This window comes from Suncus etruscus, chromosome 7 (genome assembly GCF_024139225.1).
Source record: "Suncus etruscus isolate mSunEtr1 chromosome 7, mSunEtr1.pri.cur, whole genome shotgun sequence".
Taxonomy (NCBI): domain Eukaryota; kingdom Metazoa; phylum Chordata; class Mammalia; order Eulipotyphla; family Soricidae; genus Suncus; species Suncus etruscus.
The window spans coordinates 52,271,559-52,295,546 of record NC_064854.1 but is presented as its reverse complement, the minus strand read 5'-3'; the positions used below and the strand labels follow the sequence as shown (position 1 = coordinate 52,295,546).

The 23,988-nt window shown below is 44.7% G+C and overlaps 1 protein-coding gene across 1 annotated transcript in view; it reads left to right on the top strand.

Moving 5' to 3' along the window:
- Positions 1 to 23,988, top strand: part of HMCN1 (hemicentin 1) — a 414,107-nt gene that overhangs the window by 192,876 nt on the left and 197,243 nt on the right. The window contains 8 exon segments of the mRNA XM_049777571.1: positions 3,541 to 3,699; positions 9,656 to 9,850; positions 11,868 to 11,963; positions 13,514 to 13,641; positions 15,613 to 15,757; positions 20,607 to 20,719; positions 22,709 to 22,868; positions 23,595 to 23,763. Of these exon segments, the coding sequence (XP_049633528.1) occupies positions 3,541 to 3,699; positions 9,656 to 9,850; positions 11,868 to 11,963; positions 13,514 to 13,641; positions 15,613 to 15,757; positions 20,607 to 20,719; positions 22,709 to 22,868; positions 23,595 to 23,763 (1,165 nt within the window).

The window sequence follows — 23,988 nt, the reverse complement described above, 5'->3', positions numbered from 1 at the left end:
CCATGAATGATTCCTGTGTGCAGAGCCAGGAGTAAGCCCTGACCATCATCAGGTGTTGCCCCCAAACAAAACTGTAAAAAGAAACCGCATTATTCCCACTGGTGCTTCTTACAGTGTGGTCAGAAAAGTTCTTTTTATGGAACAGCATGATTAAAATGGTCTCCTAGGTAATGCCAGGATGCCATTTGTGGTTCTCAGGCCAATTGCATGTTTTAGGAGATGTTGAGGCACCCTAGTCCCCCTAGCACAGGGGTGCGAACACGCGGCTCTCCGCCAAAATTAATGTGGCTCTTTGCCTCTTATCATTATTTTGTATACTGTGGCTCTTTGCTAAGTGTGGATTTTGTTCTGCTGCTTCTGAGGAGGGACCAATGAGGAGAGATCTCCGAGCACGGAGTCCTGCCCCCAGGCTGCGTCCTCCCGTCTCCCATCCCTCGGAAACAACTGCACGGGCCAGTGAGTGGAGTACCCGTGTGGCACATGTTGGGTCACATCTGGCCGTTAGTTCTTAGTGTGGAGGACGCAGCACACCCTCACCATCACTGCAGGGTTTTTACCCTCACTCAAAATGGCAAAATGCAATAAGTGTTTAATATATTATTGTTAAAATTATATGTTTTTGTGTGAGTGTTTGCTTGTTTTGGCAGGTCACTGTGTGGTGTGGCTCTCTGATTCTCACAGTTTAAAATTTTGGCTCTTTGTGTCGAACTTGTTCGCCACCCCTGCCCTAGCAGCTCCCTCGCTCTCACACTGCCTTCTTGGAGGCAGTGTGATGGGATACATGCAATAGAATGAATGCAAGAGCAAAGAGAGCCTGTGAGATGTTTTCAAAAATAATATGGACCAAGTGCTTTTTTCCACTCAATTCCTCTTATGTGAAGGAAAACCACCTTTATATATTGTTATAATATTGTTTTGTTTTGGGGGCCGGGGAGGTGGTGCAAGTGGTAAGGTGTCTGCCTTGCCCACGCTAGCCTAGGACAAAACCGCTGTTTGATCCCCCGGTATCCCATATGGTCCCCAAGCCAGGAAAGATTTCTGAGCGCATAGCCACTGGGTGTGGGCCAAAGCCAAAAAAATTTTTTTTTTATTTTTTGTTTTGTTTTTGTGCCACATCCAGCAAGAGCTCAAGATTTGCCCCTGGCTCTTCCTGACTCTGTGCTTAGGAATCACTCCTGATAGGTCTTGGAGATCATATGGGATGCCAGGAATTGAACCCAGGTCATCTGTGTGCAAGGCAAACACACTTACCACTGTACTAGCACTCTGACCCCTTGGACCTTTACAGAATATATAATTTTAAAAGCTATGATTATTATGTGACATGCCCTGAATTTGTTATTATAAAATAAAAGCAAGATTGTTTGTTTGGGGTTCAGGTCTTATTTCCAGTTTTGTGATCAGAGGTGCCCCGTGGTGGTTGTTGGTGGAAAATTTGTGGTGCTGGGGATTCGAACTAGAGCCAGGCAAGTGCCTTTCCTTCTGCACTAGCTCTCTGGCCCCAGAGAGGCTTTGCATAAATAAATAAACAAACAAACAAACAAATAAAAATAAAATAAAAAATAAAAGTGTTTTAGTTTCTAAAGTGCTGAAATACTTCCTAGCTCAGATTAAGGCCAGACCCCACCTATTTTCTTTCTGTCTCCAAGTTCTCCATGTGTCAGTGCCTTCTCAGCCATTTGCAGCTGAGCTTTTTAGCGGAAACCACATAAGGGGAAGATCCTCAAATTTGAACCTCCTACTAAATAGATTGAAACCTTGCTTCCCACTGTGTTTTGTGAAGTTTTTCTCCAGATATTTTTATTCTGAACACACACACACACACACACACACACACACACACACACACACACACACGTAATCTAATAGTAAAAAAGGCTTTTGTTTCTTCCTCTGACCCAGCAAATGTCCTCAGATATTGGCAGAAAAGGAAAAAAAATAGCAGGAAGAAATAAATACCAAAGTCCCTAAATGCAAGATGACATGGTTGCCACCCTGAGTGGAGAGAAGTACAGATCAGCATCATCTGTTTTTGTCTATGAAAATTTTTCAGTAGCCCTAGGTGTGGCTTTCACTGTTTCTCTGGTCTTACCTGTTATGTAGTAGTTCATTGAAAGAGATTATTAGGGTTTCAAATACTGGGATGTCCCACATGCTGTACTGTTCGCCTGGATATTTACTAGTGTGATTTCTATATTTTTTGACTTAGAATTTCTTTGACCATTTCTTCCTTTCCAGACGTTATTTAAAAAAAACTGAAGATGGGCTAGAGTGATGGTACATTGGAGAGGGCTTTTGTTTTGCACATGACCAACCCAGGTTCTGTCCCCAACATCCCCTGTTATCCCCAAAGCACTGCCAGGAGTGATTCCTGAGTGCAGAGCCAGGAGTAAGACCTGAGCAGCAAATATCAAGTGTGGCCTCAAAACAACAACAAAAAAAAAAACCTTTTCATTGGTCCTCCAATTCCTTCTATAGTGGAACCACCAGAAATAGTAACCTCCAAATAGTAGTAGCCTGGATGGTTTCAGTGATCGTCATCATTCTAGCACTTTCCGTGGTGTGGTATTAACCCCTTCTAACTGGTGATGGAACACAAACCTGTGAGTGCTCCTAGAAGAACACATGTAGGTTTCTAAACATCTTCTGGGTCATTGGAATCAGTGTCCACAAAGACTGATAGAGCCCTGCTTTCACCCCATATCTTGCCCTGCAGTTGCCTCATGGTTATATGCAGGACAGGAGAAAATGCCAGTAGGACTCTGGTGTACAGGCTGGTGTACAACTCTGGTGCCAGACACTTATTCCTGCCAACTGGATAGTCTGTCTTTTCAAGCAGTCCTGAAACTACCATCCTGATTGCAGCCTCAAGAGCTCCAGGTGTGAATGCAACAATGGATGTTCTGTCTGAGCTCATGGGTTCTTGATAATTTTCTGAAAGATTTTCAGACAAAGCTCAAAAGCTTAAGCTGTTGCTGTTTTTGATCCTGGATCCTGGTCCCTCTCCAATTTCCAGGCTTCTCTGTGCTCAATTTCACTCATGCCCAGTTCAGGGTACAATATCCTAAGTCTGATTGCTCATTGTCTGCTTACCTCCAGGATACAATTACCAGATCTTGTCCCAACACTGCTCCATGTAGTATGCACTTTCCTAACCTAACCTATTCCAGCTGGAATACCATCACCTGTGTTCCTTGAGTGGGCTTCCTACACTGTGCCCCTAGGTCTCTCTAGAACTGCACTCCAGGACTGCCCCGTCCCCTTCAGCCATGCCTCATGCACACGGTGAGTTCCCAGCTGTGCTGCCATCTACCTGTGTGCAGGTGAGGAGGTAATAAGTGTTGCCTGGCTGGGGACTTTCTTTTATCTTTTGTTCTTTCCCACCCTGGTCCATCCATTTCGTATTTTCTCTGGATCCCGTGTCAGTGAGGGAGATTCAGATCGACAAATCTGATGAGCTGGTTCAGTTAGCTCGTTGGAAGCTTCCTCTTATGTCCCACTGCACCAAGTGTTTCATGGATTCTCTTTGCTCCCCTCCAGGCGATCTTCAGCTTAGACCGTCCACTTTCCTTCTCATCGACCCTCTGCTGGGACGACTGCAGATCCGAGAAACTCAGGACCTGGATGCGGGTGATTACACTTGTGTGGCTGTCAATGAAGCTGGCAGAGCCTCAGGCCATATTACGCTGGATGTAGGCTGTAAGTGTGGGTGCAGGCCACTGCTAGGCTTGCTTGGGAACTGATTCACTGTTGTCAATAGCTTGGGAAAGGCGGGTTTGCTGTGGGTGGGAAAGCAGAACTAGACTTTTTTCTTGTCAGTAGTTCATAAAGATATTGGTGCTTAGCACTTGCCAGGTGCTTGTGTGCACTTCCAGTGCACTTTTTGGTGTGCTTTCTGTGCCCTTGCATTTTTCCTATGTAGTTCTTCTGTGTTTCCTGTGTACTTTCACTCTGATCATGTTGAACCCCATAGTGACCATAGAGACAAATACCTCTCCAGTTGATCACTAGATTTCAAGGAAACTGAGGAAAACAGGAATCAGCACTTTGATCAGGCCTACCAAGTTATGGTGGTCTGGTCGAGGTAATCTGCTATTTGTGGTCATTGCCTTAACTGGTTTGCCCGGGAAGGTCAACCACTATCTAATCAGGCAGCTTTCATTGTTGAGAATTACAGTTCAGTCACATTTGGGGTCAAGAATTGGGCTTTAGCTTGGACTTTATTAGCAGAGTTGGTGATATCACAGGGAATAGGTGATACTTTAGCCCATTTTGTTGACTTCTCTGGGATCCAAGTTCAAATATGAAGGATAAAGAGATCCATAGTCAATGGGAAGGAAACATATGGCTGCGAGTGTCCACTAAGTCTGGTCCTCTCGCTTCCTCTGCTCTGTCTCTTGTTTCAAAGAGAAAAAAAAAAAAAAAGAAAGAAAGAAAGGTCAAAAACACTCATCCAAACCTCTGGACAGTGTGATTAGGCCAGAACAGAAACAGAGCTTACTTTGTATGGAAGACAAGGAGCAGCTTCCTTTGAACAGACCGTTTAAATGTCTGCTGTCTCTCACATGGACAAAATTGGCTTTCCGTGAAATGGTATTTTTATTTATATCTCCTGCTTCTCACGCCAGAGTTATTTATTTATTTATTTTTATTTTGGATCACACTCAGTGGTGTTCAGAGCTTGCTACTAACTCTACACTGAAGGATCATTCCTGATAGGATTGGGGACAACTCCATATGGTGTTGGAAATTGAACTCTGGCTGGCCATGTGCAAGGCAAAGATCCTTCTTGCTCTTTTACCTTGAAGCTCTTTCTTAATTAATTAAGTTAATTTAATTTTGGTGTTTGGGCCACACCTGGCACTGCTAAGGAGTCACTCCTGGCTCAGCAGACAGGGATCACTCATGGTGTGGCTTTGGTGATCAGATGGGATGATGGTAATTAAATCTAGACAGGCCACATGCAAAGCAAGCACCCTACCCACTGTACTATTTTTTTTAGCCCCAGTTATTTTTTTATTTTTGTTATTTCTTTCTAAGTTGAAAATTGTCAGGAAAATACACCTTTTAAAAATAAGAAAGAGGATATTTTAGCTCTACAATCTTAATTTCTGAAATGGAAATCAGGCCCTCTTGTTTTGTTATTCTGCTTCACATGAACTTGTGATTTTTGTTTTGTTTTGTTTTTGGATTTTGGGACACACCCAGTGATGCTCAGGGTTTACTTCTTTTTTTATTTTTTTAAGTATTTTTCAATATTTATTGCTAAAGACACACTGTAAACTAGCAACAATAACTTTAAAACTTTAAAGTGCAAAAAACCATAGCATAACAGGTAATCAAGCTAAATCACAAAGTTTAAAATCCTTCAAAGCTGGATTCCTCCTCCTCCTCATCTGTATATCCAAACAGAGCTTTAGCTGTATCTGATGTGAGGGTATCAGCATAGACATTGTCATCACTACTGAGTTTGCAGATATCATCATCACTGCTGAGAGTCTCATATAAAGCTCAGAATATTGTGGGATAAATACTTAAGTGGCATAACATTCAGTTCAGCTGCCCAAGGTTTACTTCTGGCTCTACACTCAGGAATCATACCTCTGTATCGTTCCAATTTTAGTATATGTGCTGCCGAAGTGAGCACAGGAATCACGCCTGACAAGAGAGATCCTATGGGGTGCTGGGAATGGAATTCAGGTTGGCTGTGTACAAGGCAGGCACCCTCTCCACTGTGCCATCTCTCTAATATTCCTCTTTTGCAGCTCTTTCATATTTACCCGCCCATTTTCTAGAACTGTCTGAATCTTGAGGCCTGTGCCTTGACTTATCCTAAGCAGAAAGGGTAAAAGGTGCCTTTAGCTCTCCTCCAATCCCTGTCTATCATCTAAGAGGATAGCTTCTGATATTTGTCGCTTCTCTCTTGGTTTGTGATAAAACTTCTAAGGATTGGGGCCGTTTGTGCTGCAGTGACATGAGCTGAGGAAGAGAAACAAACCCATTACTTTATCTTTTGCATGGATCCATTCCTAATCTGACTTTCTTGGATACTGAGAACCTGAGATGATGCTAAACTGGCCCCAGGCCCTTGCCTGGGTTGCCCCAGGTTCTCTGCCAGCAGAGCTTTGTGGTTCAGTGCTAATGCCCTCATAGAGGTACTTTTCTGGCCTTGAGATGCCAGGGTTGACCTTTCCCAACTGGCAGTACTTGATTTCTCCAAAGCTGCATCCAGCGATGCTCAGGGGACCATGTGCCAAGAATTACACCAGTGCCTGCCAGCACATAAGCCATGTGCCTTATTCAACCTTTAAGCTACCTCTCCAGACTCTTTGGAATGAAATTTTGGTCAAACTTATCAAGACACTCCCTCTTCGGGCTGGAGCAATAGTGCAGTGGTAGGGCATTTGCTTTGTACGTGGCTGACAGGATGGACCATCGTTTGGTCCCCCATCATCCCATATTATCCCACAAGCTAGGAGTGATTCCTGAGCACATAGCCAGGAGTAACCCCTGGGCATCACCGGATATGACCCCCCAAATAAGATACTCCTTCTTAAAACCTTTTTAGTTTTTTATGTTGGTTGTTCTCAGAGCTTACTCTTGGCACTGCACTCAGGAATTACTCTTAGTGGGACTCAAAAAGCCATATATAATATCAGGGATCAAACCTGGGTCTGCCGCATGTAAGGCAAATGTTCTGTCTATACTATCACTCTAGCTTCTCTTAACACCTTTTTGGTTTTTTGGGGGGGGAGGTTGGGTTTCTGGGTCACACCCGGCAGCATTCAGAGGTTATTCCTAGCTCTGCACTCAGAAACCACACTTACCAGGCAAGGGGGATCATATGGGATGCCAGGATTCGAACCACCTTCTGTCCAGTATTGGCTGTGTGCAAGGCAAATGCCTTACAGCTGTGCTGTCTCTCTGACCCCTCATCACTTTTTTGAAAGCAAAAACCTTCTCAATCTTTATTTCAGTTACTGACTAACATTGGTTCAACTGAAGCCTGGTCCTCTTACTGCCAAATCATTTCACATTCTACTCAGTACCACACATGTTTCAATAATCATGTATTTCCTCCTTCTTCCTTGCTGATCACTGGCACTTCTGAGGCCTGGCTTGTCTACATAAAACTAGTAAACCTTTAGTGAAGAGCTGATGTCCAGGGATTATAGTTATCATGAGCACTATGAAGCTGCAAAGCATGAGAAGCTGCAAAGTGTGAGGGTTTTCTTTGTGGATAGACTCTGGAGACTCAACTTGCCTTGCCTTTGAGGAGCCCCTCCTTAGTGTTTAGTTAGAACAATTAAAAGAGGCAATTTTTGGGGGCCGGTGAGGTGGCACTAGAGGTAAGGTGTCTGCCTTGCAAGCGCTAGCCAAGGAAGACCCACAGTTCGATCCCCCGGCGTCCCATATCGTCCCCCAAATCCAGGGGCAATTTCTGAGTGGTTAGCCAGGAGTAACCCCTGAGCATCAAACGAGTGTGGCCCAAAAAACCAAACAGAAAAAAAAAGCGGCAATTTTTCCATGTGCATTGGGCATGATTATTCTGAAGGGGCATCTTGCTACACAACCCTTTCAGCAAAATGTGAAAGCGCTTCTACCATAGGGTCATCTGGCCAACTCTAAGCTCTGGGCTTTCCATAGGAAAGTCTTTGTTTCTGTTTCACTGAGATATTTTGTTTAAAAGAGCTTAACACAAGCCAAGGACTGCTTTTACTGCATTGAGTGATTCATGCATGTTTCAAAAACGACTGTGCCTTCATCTGTGTAGCGGGCAACTTAAGAAGGAAAAGAATTTTTTTTTTTTTTTTTGGGCCACACCTGGTGATGCTCAGGGATTACTCTTGGCCATACGCTCAGAAGTTTCTTCTGGCTTGGAAAACCATATGGGACGCTGGGACTTGAACCACCACCTGTCCTGGAACGGCTGCATGCAAGGCAAACTCCCTACTGCTGTGCTATCGCTCTGGCCCCGAAAATAATATATTTTAAAAAATGTGAAAAGTAGCCAGATGAGTATTATTCATGACTTCCAGTTTCTTGTAGCAAGTCTTCTTGTCCTTGTTCTCTTGACTTTACATACTGGACAGTGTTGATGGAACCTTAACAGGGAGTAAGACCAATACTTTCCTGTTCTTTTAGGGAAAGGGGGTGGCTTGTGAAATTGGCTGGAATGGGAGCAGGTTGGCTTCGAGAAACTGAAATCTTTGCCCGATGGTGATTTTCTGGGCAGTGTTCCATAGTGCAAGGAAGTTGAGCCTGAGTCTGTGGTTTTTGTGGTCCTGGCTAAGTTGACCCAAAACAGCGCGCTCAGCTCCTTTAGGACATCTCTTGGACTTAAAACTTGGCCAGAGCTGCCGGAGGGGTGGGTAGAGAGCCAATGATCATGAAAAGGTAAGGGACTCATTTTAGGGGTGGCACTTTAGAGCAGTGAGGAGGGGGAAGCTGTTACCTTTACCATTTTTTTTAATTTGGTTCTGGGGCTACACCTCATGGTGCTCATGAGTTACTTCTAGAGTCTCTACTCAGGAATTATTCCATGCAAGCCTTGGGGGACCCTAAGGGATATCAGGGATCAAACATGGATCAACCGCATGCAAGGCAAGCACCCTTCCGGCTACAATTCCTTCTACTATTGCTACAACACCAATTTTTATACTAAGTAGCTAGGTTGTATCCACTGATCTGGCTGGCTGTAAGTGAACCCCCCCAAAACAATTCTAGGCTCTCAGTGCTTTTGGGGTGCCAGCTCACACTTTGTCAGGGCTGAGTCCAAGACATAATGCTAAATCTAGACCTTCTCTGTCGCTGACACAAGATCAAAGCTTCCTTCAGTCTTGTTAAGGTGATGGGGACCAGGAAGCTAAGAGAATTGCCACATGGGCAGACAGACCATAGATACCCTCTCATGGGTAGTTATGAGGGGAGAGGTCAGAGTGGCTAAAGTAAGGACTGAGATGTTATTTTAGCCTGCACTAGCCAAATGTGGTTTCTGGAGCAGGGTTCACATTCAGAAGCTCCCAGGGCCAGTCACTCTCCTTTCTTTCCCCCCTTCCCTCCCTTCCTTCTCCTCTTACCTTTCTATTTTCCTTTCCTCTCCTTCCTTTCCCTTTTCTTCTCTCCTCCCCTCCCCTTCTGATCACACTCTCCCCTCCCCTCCTCTCCCTTCCTTCTTTTCTCCCTCCCTCCTTGCCTCTTTTTGTTTTTCCTTCCTATGTTCACCATGACTATTGACAAAGTGTGGTCCTGCTGTGCTGATGGTGAATCCTTAAGTCAACCTCCCCAATCTCTTTTCCCTCTTGGTGTCCTGATGTTGGCTGGAAGCTTAACTTCCTCATGGCAGTTGTCAGGACATATGCCGTGAGCCTGCCAGGATGCTCATTCTTTCAAATTATAGGATAATCTTGATGGAATTTCCTTTCTTCTCATCATTGACTGATGAGGAAAAGAAAGTGTTGCACTGTCTTGTGTCTCTAGAACTTGATAATACAGAAAAAGTAGTCGATGGAAATACGTCAAGAGTAAATCTCTAAAATTCTATCTACAGTGCTTTGATTCAAATCCTTTTTGCTGCCAAAGCAGTAAGTTTGACATTGACATTGACATTCCTGGTTAGTGGTAACCTAGAAAATGTTTCTTCTCTCCCTTTCAGCTCCTCCAGTTTTTATCCAAGAACCTGCTGATGTGGCCATGGAAATCGGCTCGAATGTGACGCTGCCCTGCTACGTACAGGGTTACCCAGAGCCTCAGATTCAGTGGCGGCGATTAGACCACATGCCCCTCTTCTCCCGAGTATTTCCAGTGAGTTCCATCAGCCAACTCAGAACAGGAGCGCTCTTTATTTCAAGTAAGTGAAAAGTGTATATTTAATACAGATACATTCATGTTCATTTATCTGAACATCTTTAATCTTAATCATCTGTAATGTTTAGCTAGTACTTAAAATTTAAGTCTTAAATGTTACTTGGCAATAATGTGAAACAGTACTTCGGCTAGTACTGTTTAAATGTCAACCTGGTTTGTGTTTGTAGGGGGCCCAGGAGTCCATCCTGGTGTTATTCATCCATATTGTTGGGACTGATGATTCCGTATTGAGAGCTGGTACTGGGGGTGGTTCTGGAGCCATACTGTCCATGGTGACGAGTACTCCAACCTTTTAACCCCCCCCCCCCAGCTCCTAAATTTGATTTTTCAAAGTAATTGTAACTTGGCAGGACTCAGAATGTAGCTCATAGTTGAAGCCTCGAATATATGAGTTCTCTTACTGACACCCCCTTCGCCCCTAAAAAGAATAATTGCGTTTTTGGAGGATTTTGTTGAAAGTCTCGAATAAATGGTGCCTCTGTTTATTAGCAACATTAAAAGTGCTTTAGCTGATTAAACTTCAAATGTAAATTGAGCAGTCCATTGAGGAGGACTGAAGTTTCCTATCCTGGGCTCCCTCCACCTTTTACACTCAATTTTCTTATTATACTGAAAATTCCATATATGTTCTATCGACCTAAATGATAAAATTAATATCCAAGATGAAGTATAGAGAAGAAGCCAGGAAGATGTGTTATGGATGCTGTACTTTGCACATTTATAACTCAGGCAGCGAGCTCTGCATCAGATGTTTCTAAAATAGCACCCTACGCAGGAGGAGACAGATCTACCCAGGAGGAAACCCCCAAGTCTCAAGTTAGCCAACTGACTTTCTAACACAGCAGATGATTCTTTCTCACATTCTTTCTTCCATTTCCACTGAATTCGATTGTTGGCTCCTGAGATGATAAAGTCAGTCACCAAATTCATGAATTTCCAATGGTTCCTTGTCTTGCAATGATTGTTCCTTTTGGCCAGCCATATGATGTGTCCCTGGAGTCTGGACCACTAATCATTCCCGAGGTCAACTCAGTCAGAGAGCATTGGTGTTTACAGTCATTTGGTCAACTGTATAACACCCCCTCCCCACTGCTAAGAGCCCAGTTTTCCCTTCTGTAGACAATGGACATGTGGATTTGAATATCCCACATCCTTTCTTCTCCCCTTTCTACTCATTGGCTTTCAAATCCAAGGTTTCTTTCTCCTCAATTTCTCTTTTCTTGCTCTATCATGGTGACATCTTCCCACCCCAGCAAGTCAAGGTGAGCACATGTAGAGCTCCTCTGACACCTGCATAGCTAAATGCCATCACACTGTGTCAAGAAGCCACATCTTTATTCAGTCATCTGTCCTGAGTTCTTAGATTCTTTTATATTTCTTTTGTTTGTTTGTTTGGGGGGGTCATACCCGGCAGTGCTCAGGGGCCACTCCTGACTCTGTGCTCAGAAATAGCCCCCGCAGGCTTGGAGGGCCATAGGGGATGCCGGGATTCAAACTACCATTCTTCTGCATACAAAGCAAATGCCTCTTTTAAGTTCTTGATTAGTTTTCGTTCGGGCTCACACCAGGTGGTACTCAGAGATCAGTGCTGGTGAGAGGATCACTTATGTGTGTCGGGGGAATTGAATCCAAGTTGGCTGCTTGCAAAGCAAGTGCCATGCTTGCTGACTCTTGCTCCAGACCCAGTCCTTAACCCTTGCTAGACATGCTGCAGGAGAGCATGGAAGTGGAGAGCCTTTCAATGACTGTTCCTAAGGCTCTAGTTGATGAAGTGTCGCCAGGGGACTCTCCTTTCTCCAAACCTACCCCTTTGGTCAGTGTGCCCAAAGATCATTCTTGGAAACACTAGAGAGGTTATCACTGCAGTTCCAGTGAGGTTGGGGGTGAAGGGGTTTTCTCCCATGCCATGCGACAGAACAAGAAAGTAATATGTGCTTTTGCACCCTCAGAGCTCAGCATATGCTTGGCCTGCAGTGAATGAGTCCATCTCTTCTTTTTAGACTTATGGGCCAGTGATAAAGGAACATATGTGTGTGAAGCAGAGAACCAATTTGGGAAGATCCAGGCCCAAGCAACGGTCACTGTCACAGGGCTAGGTAAGAACCGGAATGGTCACAAATAATCACAACTAAATCATGGATGTCTGAGACTGTCTTTTGCTGGAGTCATGTAAAGCAAAAGGGATGACTATTGGAACACTGGAGTGCCCCTACATACAGAGTCAAAAGTCAAAGGGAATTAGAACTTGAGATCATATGCCCTAAGATCCTTCTCTTCCATTTGAGGAAAGAAGGCTGAATTGGAATAAATTGGTTTGTTGTTTTGGGTCATACCTGGCTGTGGTCAAGGGTTACTCCTCAATCTGCACTCAGGAATTACATATGACAGTTCTTGGAATGAGATTCCTGGGCTCAAACCCAGGTTGGCCGCACTCAAGGCAGGTCCCCTCCCCGCTGTACAATTTCTGCAGTCCCAGATAAATTGGTTTAAGTCTAAATAAGAATGCACACAAGAATGATGTAATTCTTTTCTTTTTGGGTTGGGATGACTTGGGGGCCACATTTGGTGGTTTTTAGGGCTTACTCCCTCCTCTGTGCTCAGAGATCATTCTTGTGTGCAAGGCTCATATCTTAACCCTGGTGTTCTCTCTCCAGTCCCTGTAATTCTTTTTTTCCTTTTCCACTTAAATAATATTAGCCACAGAGGTGCATTTTGGATTTATGTTATCAAATAAGAATAGAATATGGGTGATCATGTGGGAAGATATTTGTCTCCGTTTTTTGTGTCTGTTTTTCCCACAGATGCAAATGTCCTTTTGCTCACCTGCTGAATTTTCTTGATGTTATAGAAAGGCTCTGGCATTGCCTTCTTTTAATGTCAGCTGCATGTCTGCTGGTGCATGTTAGAGCATGTCAGTGCATGCCCTTTTGTGTGTGCTAGAGCATATTAGTGCCTGCCAGTGTGTGTTTTCTGCAATTACCTACAGAAAGTTTTCTTTCTGCCTTTCCCTTTCTTCATAGACTACTTCAAGTCGAGTCTCATGTGATTTTGCTTTGGTCATTCATATGGGGTTGGTTTCTAAGAAAGACCCTTAAAAACCCACCTCTTGTGTCCATTTGAATTGCTCCTCTCATCTCCCCATTACTGCATCTCGTGTGAATTTTTTTTTTCTTTGCTCTTTACACTCTTTAGACTATTTTATGCAAACACTGCTCTCTGGGCTTTCTTTTCTACTAATTTTTTTTTGGGCCACACCCGGCGGTGCTCAGGGGTTACTCTTGGCTGTCTGCTCAAAAATAGCTCCTGGCAGGCACGTGGGACCATATGGGACACCGGGATTCAAACCAACCACCTTAGGTCCTGGATCGGCTGCTTGCAAGGCAAACGCCGCTGTGCTATTTCTCCGGGCCCTTCTTTTCTACTAATTTCTAAGGAGTTAGCTCAGCTGCCATTTCTCTGGCCTCATCTCACACACTTTAGCATTAATGATCTGTAGATGCCTCTGCTTTCTTTGATTCTGCTTTGGCGATTATCTGTTTCCTTGCCTTTGCCTCTGCAAAGCATCAAACTCCAATGCACTGTTATTTGGACTCTCTCCTGCCAATTGGAAATCAGAGCTCTAAGTACTTCTCTTTTCCTGACACAGTCGCGCCTATGATTGGAATCAGCCCTTCGCAGGCCAGCGTCGTGGAGGGCCACCAGCTGACCCTGCCCTGTGCCCTGCTGGCTGGGAACCCTCTCCCCACCCGGCGATGGACAAAGAACTCAGCCACGGTGAGGACGGCTGCTCGCCTCGTTGCCTAGGTCTCCATCTCGTGAGGAAGTGCCTTGTCTCCCTGTCATTTCCATTCATAGCTTCTCGCATCAGTGTCATGAGTAGATGACAAGCAGTCTTGAAGTCTTTCACCAGTTGCTAATGTCTTTTTGTATTCGATGTTTTGTTAGAAGAAATGATGAGATGGAGAGCCGGCCCTTGTTCATTTTCCTTCATTTGAATTCAGTTCAGTGTCACAAACTCTTCTCAGGAAATGCAGAAAACACCACCAGGCATTTCTTTAGTTTTACAACTTTCAAATCTTTCTCTATTCCTTGCAAGGATTCATAAAATGTTTAGGTTGTCAGTCTTCTGTTTTTCCTATCATGCTTATTAAATCCAAACATGATCTTTTATCGTGAACTATTAAAAGACTTTCATCCCTTTTTGTCTTTGTGTTTCTGTGTATAACTTTTTCTTTTCAGAACACACCTAATAGTGTTTAGGAGTCACGTCTGGAGGGGTTTGGGGGAATCATGTGGTGTCAGGGGAAAAAAAAACAGGGTTCCCATATGCAATTTATATACTCCATTGTTAGGTATCATTTTCTGGGGCCTCATGTCTAACTCTTGCTTATGAAAGTGAATCAAAGATTCCATGATTCCATGAGAAGATCTTTTTTCCTAGAATTTGGTTGGCCAAAATGTGTCCATCTGGTCAGAAGAATTGCCTTTGCATTTTTCAGAGTCATTAGATTCCCTCTGTTCTGGAATGTAATATGCCTGAAAGAAAGTGGTCTCTCCCCAAATCCACTATAAATGCCTTTATAAACAAACACTATTTGAGTTCCAGCATCTTCTCTTGAAAAACAAGATTCATAAATAGTGTTTATTAAATGTGATTTTTCTTTTAAAAAATATTTGGAGGTCTGGTGCGAGAGTACAGTGGGTTATTTACTTGGCTGACCTTGCACACAGCTGACCCAGATTTGATACCTGGCATTTTATATGATCTCTCAAGCCCTATCATGAGTGATCTCTGATCACAAAGGAGTGATCCTTGAGCATCTTAGGGTGTGGCCCAAATCCCACCCCCAATTAAAAATGTTTGGGGGTCCTCACCCATGTGGTGTCCTGGAAACCCAGAGCCCTCTTGGTTATTTTTGGCCAACTGGGCCTGATGTTCAGTGTGAGAACTTGAAGATGGAGTATTGTATGGCTTCTACAGTGCCAGAGAGATTATCAGAGACACCCTCAGGTACTTGGGTTACAGTCAGTGCCAGGGGTTAAACCCAGTACACATTCTTTTTCCCCTACTGCACACTTGATTGTCCTGGTCTACACTTTCCCCTGCATCTTTTCAGCCACCTGTCCCATGGTGATAACTTGTCTTCTGCTCTTTGTTACTATCACGAAAGGGTGAGGATCAACATGATGACATTTTTGGCTTGAATGAAAACCTTGGAGCCAGGACAAATACACAGCATTCTTGCTAGTGGAAACAGAGCTTGACAAAGAACCAAGTATGCCCCAAGAGAGGAGGATTGGGGCACTGTGGCTTCTGAATACAAACAAAGTTCCAGGCGTGTGAAATTGGGTTGGTGGTGCCTGTAGATCTCCTCCCGGCATGTGAGCGTTCTCAGTGTAACGCCCATTAATTCTTTCCTGGGCAACAGCTGATGCTCCTTTTGATGTTTGTTTCTGATCTTTCTTTCTGGAACACCGCTAATGGTGCACAGGGCTTATTCCTGGCTCTGTGCTTCTGGATCTTTCCTAGTGGATCAAACCTGGATTGGCCACATAACAGGCAAGGCACTTTCCCCACTGGATGATCTGGCTCTGCTCCTTTTTTTATTTTTCATTTTAGGCTGTTATAATATCTTATTGCTTTAGAAGATATTGAGCCCCTCATTGGAAATAAACAGAACCTTCCTACATTGTTTGAGTTTGGAGACACTTACTGGAACTAACAATGCCTTGGGTCTCTTGCAGCTGATTCAGAATCCCTACATCACAGTGCGCAATGACGGGAGTCTCCACATGGAGAGAGTCCGCCTTCAGGACGGTGGTACATACACATGTGTGGCCAGTAACATCGTGGGGACCAGTAACCGGACTACCAGGGTGGACGTGCATGGTGAGAGATTCAGCCTCAAAATCTGTGGAGATGCATTCACAAAGCAGGTTCAGACCTCCACTCAGGAGAAGTGACGCTGCTTTGAATCATTATCTGTGCTGGTTTGTGGACATGGGAACGTGAAGAACTGTGTCCAGACTGTGTCCTCTTTCCATGAAAAGGCACTATTGGGGCCGGCGTGGTGGCGCTAGAGGTAAAGTGCCTACCTTGCCTGCGCTAGCCTAGAACGGACCACGGTTCGATCCCCCGGTGTCCCATATGGCCCCCCAAGTCAGGAGCGATTTCTGAGTGAATAGCCAGGAATAATCCCTGAGCATTACTGGGTGTGGCCCAAAAACCGAAAGGGCATTATTAGGAGACAACGGCTTTGGTCTGAACCTCTTCATGGAGAGGCATGATCCACTTTGAGTATTGGGTTTCAAGTTACCTTTGTTTTACTCTTTTTTAGGGTGGGTTAGGATTTTGATGTATTTTTAATTAATTTTATATTTTGGTTTTGGCACCCACAGCTGGCAGTGCTAAGGGCTCACTCTGGCTCTGCATTCAGAGCTTGCTCCTAGTGGAGCTCCAGGAACCATATGGGATGCTGGGGATTGAATCTGGATTGGCTGATCACAAGGCAATCACTCTGCTTGCTCTAGCTCTAGCTCTCTAGCCCTGAATTAGGAGTTCTTAAAAAAAAAAAACATTTTTTATTAAGTTCAGGTGATATGGTTCTAACAGTGTTCATTTCCTGTATTGGTCTATAAAGTGACTGTACCTCACGACCCCTCAATTCCTAAGACCCTCTGTCCCTACCAGCTTTGGAACCTCTTCTTCTGCCCCGTGCTGCTTGGTAAACTCCTGTTACCCAAGCTCAAAGATTTACCATCATTACTGAAATTCAATATTGTCTATTGCTTGTTTATGTCTAGTCCACCATGAATGAGATCATTATGGTTTTTATTTGTCCCTGTCTTTTAGACATATTTTGATTAACACAAGACCCTCCAGCTCCATCTACCTTGCAACATACAGCAAAAGTTTGCTCTAGACACATTTTCTATGGCAGGTTAACTGGGTTCTCCTATCTGATTCATCTTTTCTTCCTGGACTGTGCAAGAAGCCAAGGGAAGGGACCATTTGTGTGTTTGCTAGAAGCATCTGGACTTCTCCAAAGGCGCTTCTGTGCCGGCTCCAGCTCCTTTGCACGTTCAGTGGCTTAAAGGTCACTGAATAAGAAATAAAAAAATCCAGAAGTCATTTCTTTTTTCCACTCTGTGACTAACAGCTCCCACACTTCAGAGTTCTCAGTAAATCAAGGCCAGCTTTGGAGTTTCAGAAATTGCCTCAGCTGCTTTTGTCTTGTTTCTTTTGAAAAGTTAGCAACGTTTTTTTTTAGTACAGTATTAAAAAAAAAAAGCTCTATGTAGTGGGAGCCTTCGGAAGGATGGAACCCAGAACATTTATTTTTAGTCATTAATTTAGGACTGCTTTATTTTTTTCAGGTCATGAATTGGTAAATCCAGTTGTTACTGAATTTTCTTGCTTTGTTAAAAATTTTTATGGATGAAAGCCATAGTTTTAAATGTCTGTGTTTCTTTGTAAATAGCCATTCCCATCCCTTTCAGTATAGTTTTTTTTTTCCAGTGACAGTGGCTTTCCCATAGGACAATAAGGTGCTCAGAGAACATGAGGGGTATACCCAGGAGTGTTGGGGGACTGAGCAAAACCTAGGCCCTTCCCTGCGTGGCAGGTGCTCCTATCCTTTATATATAATTTTTTGGGCGATACCCAGTGGTACTCAGGAGTTATTCCTGGCTTTGCACTCAGGAATTGGTCCTGGTGGTGCTCAGAGACCATACAAGATACCAGGGATAGAACCTGAGATGCCAGTGTGCAAGGCATATGCCCTCCCCACTGTACTCTGCCCCCTCTAGACCTTTGATAATGTTTCTAGTCCTCTTGTTTCTCATGTCAAGGATTCTTTAAAGAAACATTAAAATAACCTTCATTTGGGGCCAGAGAGATAGCCTGGAGGTCAGGCGTTTGCCTTTTATGCAGAAGGTCGGTGGTTCAAATCCCAGCATCCAATATGGTCCCCCAAGCCTGCCAGGAGTGATTTCTGAGCATAGAGCCAGGAGTAACCCCTGAGTGCCACCGGGTATGACCCAAAAACCAAAAAAGAAGAAAAAAAATAATCTTCATTTGATTCTAGTCTAAGAGTAAGTGTGTAACACCACATTGAACACAATTGGGCTTCACTGTTTACAGAGTAGTTTGTCTCTGCAAAACAGAGCTGATCTGTAATTCCCTTAGTAGAAAATACTAGATCTTTCCTGAAGGTGCATTTTGGGCCATTTTAAGAATTGAGGGTAGAAAGGCCTCTTAATGTGTTGCTCCTCAGCTTCTAGAAACTGTCTAGATTAGAACATTGTGTGGCAGATTCCCAGGCAAACTCTTACTTGGAATCTCATCCACGTGTGCTGTCCAGAAAAACCACAGGAACAAAAACTGGAGAATGCAGAATCCTGTCAGACAGGCCTTTTTTTTTTTTTTTTGGTTTTTGGGCCACACCCGGCAGTGCTCAGGGGTTACTCCTGGCTGTTTGCTCAGAAATAGCTCCTGGCAGGCACAGGGGATCATATGGGACACCGGGATTCGAACCAACCACCTTTGGTCCTGGATCGGCTGCTTGCAAGGCAAACGCCACTGTGCTATCTCTCCGGGCCCCAGACAGGCCTTTTCCTTTCTGGGCAAAGGTACTCTCAAAGGTTTCTTCAGTGTCTCGACCTTCTTCCTCTACCAAGATGGCTGCTCTCTGGCTCAATCTGGCAGTGCGCATGCGCCTAGTGTATACTGCCTCTGAGGACCTCAGTAAAGCCAAAGCCAGCAGGATGTGCAGACTTGTCAAGCTGAGCAGAGGGCGGTACAGCCAGCCACTGTGGGCTTGGCCAGGATGCAATGGCTGCTCCCCTTGAAAAGCTGAAAGGTGGCTTCTCTTCCTTGCACCCCTCCCCCAACTCAAACTTATTTAGTCAGTGAGGTCACACAAGTTCCCCCAATCCTTTGCTGGGATGTTAATTAAGCAACCTCTGGGCTTGTGATATTCTAGGCATGGGTGAGGCATCCCAGCCTGCTGTGGTTATCATCAGCCCATTATCATCTTCATTCTTAGGAATCCTCATAAAAGATTTTCAGTGTCTTTGAGTGAATGAAGAAATAAATGAATGAATGAATGAATGAATGGAGAAAGGTAGATTAAAATGCCCCTCTGGGTTCCTCTTGATGCCTAGATACACCCCCCACCCCCGCACCCAGTCCTTTCTCTGCCCATCCACGGCATATGTTCTCGGAGCTGTGTTTTGCTGCTTCACTATGCAGCTGTCAGACTCAATATGCAGTTCATGAGATGGCTTAAGTCCACTTTGCCACAAAATGACATCAGGGTTGAACGTTGCCTCTTCTGCGATGATTCTGGAAATCAAATTTCTCGCTTGCGAGAGGCAGCCCAGCATTCTTGCTTAGCGCGGTCTCTTTCCTGCCAATTCTTTAAGAAGAAATAATCTAAAGAATAAATGTGGCTCTAGGAAATTATGAGTGTGAAGCAGACCTGATTGCAGCTTGCCAAGGTTTTCTCTTATGCTCTGAGCGTCTGGAGTGTCTGGTTCTGGGAAACGCATGCTCCAGGGAGCTGTGAGGTTTCTAGAGACTGTTTAAAGGCAAGAGTCAGTATAGACTCACTGGGGCCCTGAGGAAGGGCCCTGTGCCTGGCTTGTGTTGGCTGTTGTATACATAACACAAGTTCTGAATTTTGAAGCAAGTGAGTTCTTCAGCTTAATTATTGTACGAACACTGAGTGTGAATGGTTTTCTGCACATCCTTGTTAGGAGTCAACGTGATGACCCAGTGCAAATGAGAAATATTCTTTTGTTTCTTTCTGTTCTTGCTCATACTGTCATAATGGATATTCACTTAATCAAGCACACAGAGACAATCTATAGTGAGAGAACAGAAGGTCTTGATTATACCAGTTGTTTAGACTGGTGGGTGTAGGGTAGGCAAGGACCTGAAATCTTAGACAAAACTCAGGGGTCCGGAAACCAGTTTTTATAAGGCATAACTGCAAACTCATCATTATTTTTCTTCATGGTTAAGTGATGTGGTGTTTCACTTATCTTATGGCATCATATCAGTATGGTTATAGGAGTTTCCTAAAATCTGAAATGTTTTAACACAGAACAGGGAAGTTCACCCTAGTGCAGACAGACTGGTATCTTTTAAACCTTCCTACCCACAAGTAAAATCTTCTCTTTAGAGCACATGCTATAAATCAATATGAAATCAAATATACATATAAATTTTCATCATAACAGTATATTTCCCTATGCTCAAAAATCTCTCCTGTCAGGTCTCCGGGGGGACATAAGGGATGCCAGGGATTGAACCTGGATCAGGCGCATGCAAGGCAAATGCTCTACCCTCTGTGCTATCTCTTATTCATTGTTTCTGGGAGATGTAGATCACTTGGGTCATGGTTAAATAGCCCAATTCTGTGGGTATGGGCAGCTGTATAGGTAGGCAATTTACAGTGACAACAGAAGGAAAGGTGCAGATGTTAGGATTTTTTAACCTTGATTTTCTTTAGTCCATTCTTTTATTAGCAAGATTATTGAGCATAATTGACTTCTGGTGTCATGTGAAACATACCACATGGTAACTGTGGTGCTTCCTTTGTTTGGAATATTTCTTACAAGTATCTATCCTAAGCCTGGCTGGTTTTCTGTTCAGTGGAGAGGCTCTATTGGGAACAGACTGAGTTGCGTGGGATAGAAGGTGGTGAATTCTGAATCTTGCTTTCCTTTTGCAGTTGTTCCCACCATCCAGCATGGACAGCAGGTCCTCAGCACCATCGAGGGCATCCCAGTCACGCTGCCCTGCAAAGCCAGTGGGATTCCCAAACCTTACATCACATGGTCCAAGGTAAATGATCTCTGATGGCAGTGTTACTGACATGGTGGTTGCTGTCTCTGGGATGATAATGAAATCTGAGTCTGGGAGACAGCACAGGATTGAGCACCCCTATCTAACCTGGGTTCAGTCCCAGATCCATGTGGTCTCCCAGACATCACAAGTATCGCCCTGGTGTTTCTGGGCACTGCTGGGTGTGGCCCTGGTGGTCATCGGCTCTGCAGAGGCTCCCAAATAGCACCTTCTCATGCCATGCACCCACCCCTGTTAGACAGGTATTGTCTGGATTGATCCCTGGATCTCCTGATCCCTGCTTGGGGGAATCCTATGCACAAAAATTTTAAGATCAATACCTCCTCATGTGGTACTTGGGTAGCCAGAATAGTGACACAGCAGCAACATGCAGACTAGCCCTTCCAGCCTCCATCTTTCTATCTTCATCTCTATCTTTCTATCTCTGGTCTTTCTGTTCTAGAGCAGCTCTAAGGAGCCACAGGACCTTCTGGGCCTCTTGCTACAGCTCCTGATTTTTCTCCTTTGATGCTATGGAGAGTTTCTTCCCTTAAGTCTCTGTTGCTTCCACCTTTCTTCTTGGTCTATACCTTCCCCTAAGGGCTCAGCTTTCTCTGCTCTGACTGAAGTTCTGGTATCAGGATCCTTCCAGGCTCTGGTTCTCACCATTCATGGGTTCCCTTAGTCCGAATTTTTTTTCTTGGAGCTCACCACCTGGATCCTGCCCTGTATAAGGTCTCCTTTGGGCCTTCATCTCCTGTCACTGCTTCTTGGTCTTGATTTGAACCAGGATGTGTCCTTTCATTTGGACACGCAGAAGCTATAGAGGGACCCCATTTCGCTATTACTGTGTCTCTAGGAGGCCTGAAGGAAAAGAAAGGAGAGAACTGGAGCAGTGGTAGCTCAGAGACTGAGATCTAGAATTAGGGGACTAGCAAGCCCCAAGAACAGGTCAAGAACTGGAGCCATGTTGATCCACTTGCTTTGTTTCTTCTTGTGGATGTGGTCTATGGCATTCCATTGGCACTGCCATAGCTGAGGAACCTGGAATATCATGAGAACGGCCAAAAAGCCACACAGGGTGGAAGTGAGCCTAGGCTGTTGGGAAAATAGCTGCTGGCACTTGCTCATGTTGGGGAGCAGAGACCAAGGTCTGCTGGTTCAAACACATCATCTCAGGAGCTCAGTCAAGTGCCCTGTGCTTGTGGCAAGAAGCTGCTCTTGGCATCTGTGAAGAGAAAGATGGCAAAGCACAAAGGTCTTGGGGGAGAGGCGTTAGGGCCAAGAGTATTCTTTGCCTGGGGCTAACTCCAGCAAGCATCCTCCCTCCATAAAAGAAGTGGTATTTAAGAAAATCTGCCCTCTCCCTGTAGAGTACTTGGGATGAGTCTCAGCATCGTGCAGTTTAGGAAAAGGCACAAATGAAATCATATTGCCTGAATGATCTCTGCTGGACTCAAACATATTAAGGCTGAAGAGGCCAATAGGCTTCCAGTTTGCAAGCTCCTTGCCTTCCCTCTTTCCTCTCAGCTCTCTTGTGGGGTGCTAGTCCCCTCACTCGCTATTTCCAGCAGAGCATTAAGCTTAACCTTAGCATGAGGCCGTCTTGCCTCCTACCACTATTATTGACAACCCTTCTGTTTTCCAGTCACTTTACAAAACAGAGTATGATTTGGTAATAGAAAATGGCACAAGGTTTTTTTGGGTGAGGGGTATCACCTTCCAAGCAATGCTTCGGAGTTCTGGGCTCCCCTCCTGAGGATTCTCTGCCAACAGTTTCAAGGATGGGTAGCTGATTGGACCCTGCATGCTCTTGGGTGGTGTTTTGGTTATCGTGGAGGTCCAGGATCAAAGCTGGGTCCACCTTTGCTCTGTGTCTAGTTTCTTTGGCCAGTTCACTATCTCTCATGCTGCATGTTTGTTTTCCTGCCACATATACTGCCTTGCCTTCACCGTCTCATACTGGCTGGGTTTTGGGGTGTTCTGCAGAAAGGAGAGACAATTTCTAGCAGCAACGCCAAGTTCTCAGCTGGCGATGATGGCAGCTTGCACGTGGTGGCCCCCAGCGGTGAGGAGAGTGGAGAGTACATGTGCACGGCTACCAACACGGCTGGCCACGCCAAAAGGAAGGTGCAGCTGACAGTCTATGGTGCGTGAGTGTGTGTCAACCCAGAGATACAGCAGCCAAAGGCTGTGTCCCTGAAGCAGCTGCTCCCCCAGTTAATGGGCTTTGTGAATATTTGATTTTACTCAATGGTGTAGCATGAATAAAAGGGAATTTACTTGGGTGACCTGTGGGCGAGTTGGGGCTTTACCTACACAGCATATTAATGCTCTCTGATGTTCATCCAGAATAGCAGGTGGTTCAGATGCAAGGTAAGGTTAACTCTGGTGGCATCTGGGCCATGACCTTCTTTCAGACTTCTGGGCATGGCATCATACCTTTTTTCTTCCCTTTGCTTTAGAGGGAAACTTTCTGCTCACTCAGCTAACCTTTCCCCTCTGTCCCGGAAGGGAAACTTCCACTCTACTCAGCTAGCTTCTCTCCTCTGACCTGGAAGGGAAATCTCTGCTTTCTTAGCCAACTTCTTCCCTCTTACCCCCAAAGGAAGCTTTCTGCTTACTCAGTCAACCAACGTCTTCCTTCTGCCCTGAAAGAAAAACTTTTGCTCACTTAACCAGCTTCTTCCCTCTGCCTCAGAAGGGAAACTTTCTGTTCCACTCTTGGTTTTGCTTTTCCACCAGAGGAAGTTTTTGAGAATACTTCACTTGGCCATAGTAACATCTGGGGTAGCTTATGTCACTGACTGCATGTCAGTTTTCTTTGCTTTGTCTGAAATAGCCCATTTCTGTCCCCACACTGTGTTGCCTTTAGTGAGGCCCCGAATCTTTGGTGATCAGCGAGGACTGTCCCAAGTGGAGCCGGTGGAGATCTCAGTGGTGGCCGGGGAGGACGTGACACTCCCCTGTGAGGTGAAGAGTTTGCCCCCACCCATAATCACTTGGGCCAGAGAGAACCAGCTCATCTCCCCCTTCTCGCCAAGGTAGGGGTTCCACTCAGGCATTTCTACTGCTCACTCTGGGGAGATATCAATGTTTGCCCAGTTTAATGCCTTCCTATTTGAATGATCAATACTATATTTTAGGTTGATGTTTCCTTATCAACTTAATGCATGTTCTTCTCACAACCCATAAACACTTAATCTCTTGGAATAGAAGCTTTATCCATTTGGATTTTCAAATATTTCTGAAAATAACTTAAACCTGAA